This window comes from Lycium barbarum, chromosome 8 (assembly GCF_019175385.1).
Source record: "Lycium barbarum isolate Lr01 chromosome 8, ASM1917538v2, whole genome shotgun sequence".
Lineage (NCBI taxonomy): Eukaryota > Viridiplantae > Streptophyta > Magnoliopsida > Solanales > Solanaceae > Lycium > Lycium barbarum.
Window position 1 is genome coordinate 126,361,837 of NC_083344.1, and position 3,669 is coordinate 126,365,505.

The following is a 3,669-nucleotide window of genomic DNA, read 5'->3' on the forward strand; positions in this document are numbered from 1 at the left end:
TAAAATGACCTCAAGTCATTCCCTTGTATAGTAGAACATACTTATATCTTCTTTAACTTTAAAGAATTTCATACTCCAACTCCTATTTTATTGAAGAGTTCCATATGTGTTTTTCGACAGTACAGAAGCTAGCAAGAGTTAAGAAGTTATAAGTAAGAAAATTTTTACATTGCAGGAGACTTAAGAACCCATGCAAATAGCTCCTCGACAGAAAGTACAAGTAACACGACAAAATATCAAAAATCAAAATTTGGATCAAATTCTAGATTCAAAACACAAGAGAAAAAAAAAGTCAAGATTACTACACTGATTCATTCTCCTCTACTGCTCATTCATTAGGCATTACAAGTGAAACTGAAAGAAAAATAAAAAATAATACTTGATCAAAATGGGTCAATTAATTACTAAGCTAGTGAAGCCAACTCCTAAAATTGAGTATTAATTGATTGTTGAGATAGGTACAAATAAACTCAAGAACACTTTTCTCAATTGCATTAAACACACCTCTCTCAAGTTGTCATTATTTAATTAATTAATTTTGCCATAATGATTTTATTGATTTTTTGCTCATATTCCAAATCCCGAAGTCTTATAGCCTGTTTGGCCAAGCTATTTTTCCCCCAAAAGTACTTATTTTAAAAAAAGTGAGGTGTTTGGCCAAACTTTTGAAAAAATATAAGTGTTTTTGGGGAGTAGCAGAAGCAGTTTTGCAGAAGTTAAAAAAATAGCTTTTGCCCAAAAACACTTTTTTGAAAAGTACTTTTGAGAAAAATACACATTGAATCACTTTTTAAAAGCTTGACCAAACACTAATTGCAGCTCAAAAGTACTTTTTAAATTAATTGGTCAAATATAAACTGCTTTTAAAAAAAATATTTTTTAAAATAAGTTATTTTTAGAAGTTTGGCCTAACAGGCTTACTTTCTGACAACGAGAAGACCGCAAGAACCTTGACCAAAGTACAGAGAATGGAAGACCTCCCACACCAAAAGCAAATTCAGAATCTAAGTGATTAGATTTAGAATGAAGTTATTTTTTATATTAAAATTAATAAATTATTTATAAACCAAAAGGTTACTATATTTTATGATAATTAAGAAAAATTACTGGGATTTATTTCACAAAAATAATTTAGTATGTATGAAACCATAAAATAAGCAGCTATATATAAAATTGCCTACAATTAAACTTGCTTTATGTTCACTAAGAAAGGAAGGAAGAGGAAAAGAGAAATTAAAAGGAAAAGTTAGTACTATTGTTTCTTTTTCAGATAAGGTGATACCTTAACGACTTTTAAGAAAGAAAAGAAAAACAAAAAGAGATCTAATAATATAAGTAATGGAGTATTTGAAATCTCATGATCATTAACTAACGATATGTGTAATATATGTAAAGATTACTAAATATTTAAAGTGGTATTATTTTTTAAATAAACTAAAAAGAAAAGTAAGAAAAGCAAATTAAAAGTACGACATAGAACCCGTTTGGATTGGCTTATAAGTTACTTATAAGCTGTTTTCAGTTTTTTTAAGTGTTTGGCTGACCAGCTTAAAGTCATTTTGTGCTTAAAATAAGCTCAAAAAAATAATTGGGCCCATTTGACTTAGCTTATCTAAAGCAGCTTATAAGCTGAAAACAGCTTATAAGTAAAAAAAAATAAGTTAAACTACCCCAACTTATTTTTTTTAGCTTATAAGTTGTTTTCAGCTTATAGGCATAAGCCCATCCAAACAGGCTCATAGTATGGTTATCAATTTTTTAAGTAAAGATAAAATAAAAAGTGTAAAATTGTTTTTTTTTCATTTAAAAATACGTTTTTTTCTAAAAGTAAATCATAAAGATCGAGACACAAGGAATGTCGTATGGAAAAGAAAGGTAATGTAAGGAAGGACAAGTGAGAATGGAAACCTCACTTTTCGACAGTTTTTCTCTTCATCAATTTCTAAATGTAATAAAAAAAGAAGAAGCTGTGAACTCTAATTTTTTTTCCCCTAACTATAGAACGCTAAAACAAATTACAACAAAATAAAATATTTCTGGAGCCCAAGAAATACTTATGGGTCTCATATCTTCATACTACTCCCTAAATTCTGCTATGTACACAAGCAGAGCTAGACGGTAGGAAGCAAGTTCAACAAAATTCTATATTTGTCTTAAATTTTTTATTAATACGTATATTATTAATGTAAAATCTAATAACTTAAAAAAGATTAAAATCTTTAATCATAAATTTCAAATCTTAGCTCCGTCTCTAACTATATATGTTTTGACGAGTAATACTTAAAGAGGAGGAGCTAGGATCAAAACTTATGAATTAGGAATTTTAATCCTTTTGAATTACTCAGTTTTAAATTAATAATTCGCACATATTAAATGAATTCCCTGAACAAATATAAATTAGACAAACCTACCAAATTGGACCGAACTTGTAATACGTATTCTAGCTCTGTCCGGAGTAAACAATATATTTATAGGAAAGGAGTCACACACGTGACCACCACTCTCCACCGCCACCGCTACTGCCGCACTGCAAGAACGGCGACTCAGCTCCGGCAACTCCAGGCTTTACGGCGAAAACACAATGCCAGATCTCTGTGAAAGCTCTAACAATAATACCATGATAATAAGGAGAATTCAACTGCAAAAAACAGTTGAGAAGCTCTCTTAATTCTTCTTTAGAATATATCTCCTTCGCAAGTATCATTTGTAACATTGACTGCCGGAAGTCAACGTAAGGGTCGTCGGAATCTTTCTCAACGGCAACACTCTCTCCTCCAATTCTGCCAAATTCTTGAAAAGTGGTGGTGGTGGTAGTAGTGTTAGAAGAACTAGAGGAAGAGTCATGATTATTGGAGTAGTTGTTGGTTGTTTTGTGGGACTTGTTCTGAAAACATTTTTTTTGTGCCGAAGGTTTGTCAGAAACAACCTCTCTATTCCACAAAGGCAGGGGTACGTACCCACTCTCCTCAGACTCTACTTGTGAGAATATACTGGGTATGTTGTTGTTGTTGTTGGTTATTTTGTGGTGGTGGCGGGGCTTAGGGTGGAAAATGCTGGAAATTTTGGGCCACATACAATTGCTGCAGCCAAGTTTCACTGCAACGTTGCGCAAACTGATTTTTCTCTTGTGGGTTGACATTTGCAGATTTTGTTGAGTTATTTACTGAGAGTGAGGATTTTGCAGACGTTTTATATGAGTTTGTGTAAGGTAAGGTATAGTGAATAGTGAGCTGCACTGAAATTGGAGAGTGGTGAAACGTATATAAATTCTCCATGTCGTGTGAATTGGAGTAACCAATAACTGACAAAACCGCATTAATTGGAGGTATAGTTGGAATTTTTTTATTCTCACCTACACGAAAAGAAATAATTTGACTTTTAGAATTTGAAATTTGATTGAAATACATACTATTACATATAGTTGAGCGTAAAACATTTAATTAGCTGGGGACCCTTTGGTTATACGGATCAGGTGATTAGTCCAGTATAAAATTTGGGATTAAATTTATTTAGTATTTATGATAACTAAAATTAGGATAAAACTTATACCAAAAAGCAGAGGATTTTTTTTTTAAAAGGTGAAATTATCTATCCTGTTATAATTCGGGATAACTTTGTTTTGAATCATAACATGTAATGAATTTAAGTTATATATAAAACTTATAGCAG

General features: G+C 31.3%; 1 protein-coding gene across 1 annotated transcript; it reads right to left on the reverse strand.

Moving 5' to 3' along the window:
• Positions 1–285: 285 nt before the first annotated feature.
• On the reverse strand, positions 286–3,247 carry LOC132607212 (transcription repressor OFP8-like). The gene has a single exon (XM_060321088.1). It carries the CDS (start codon positions 3,137–3,139, stop codon positions 2,483–2,485), a length of 657 nt encoding a protein of 218 aa, XP_060177071.1. The 5' UTR covers positions 3,140–3,247; the 3' UTR covers positions 286–2,482.
• Positions 3,248–3,669: the final 422 nt, after the last annotated feature.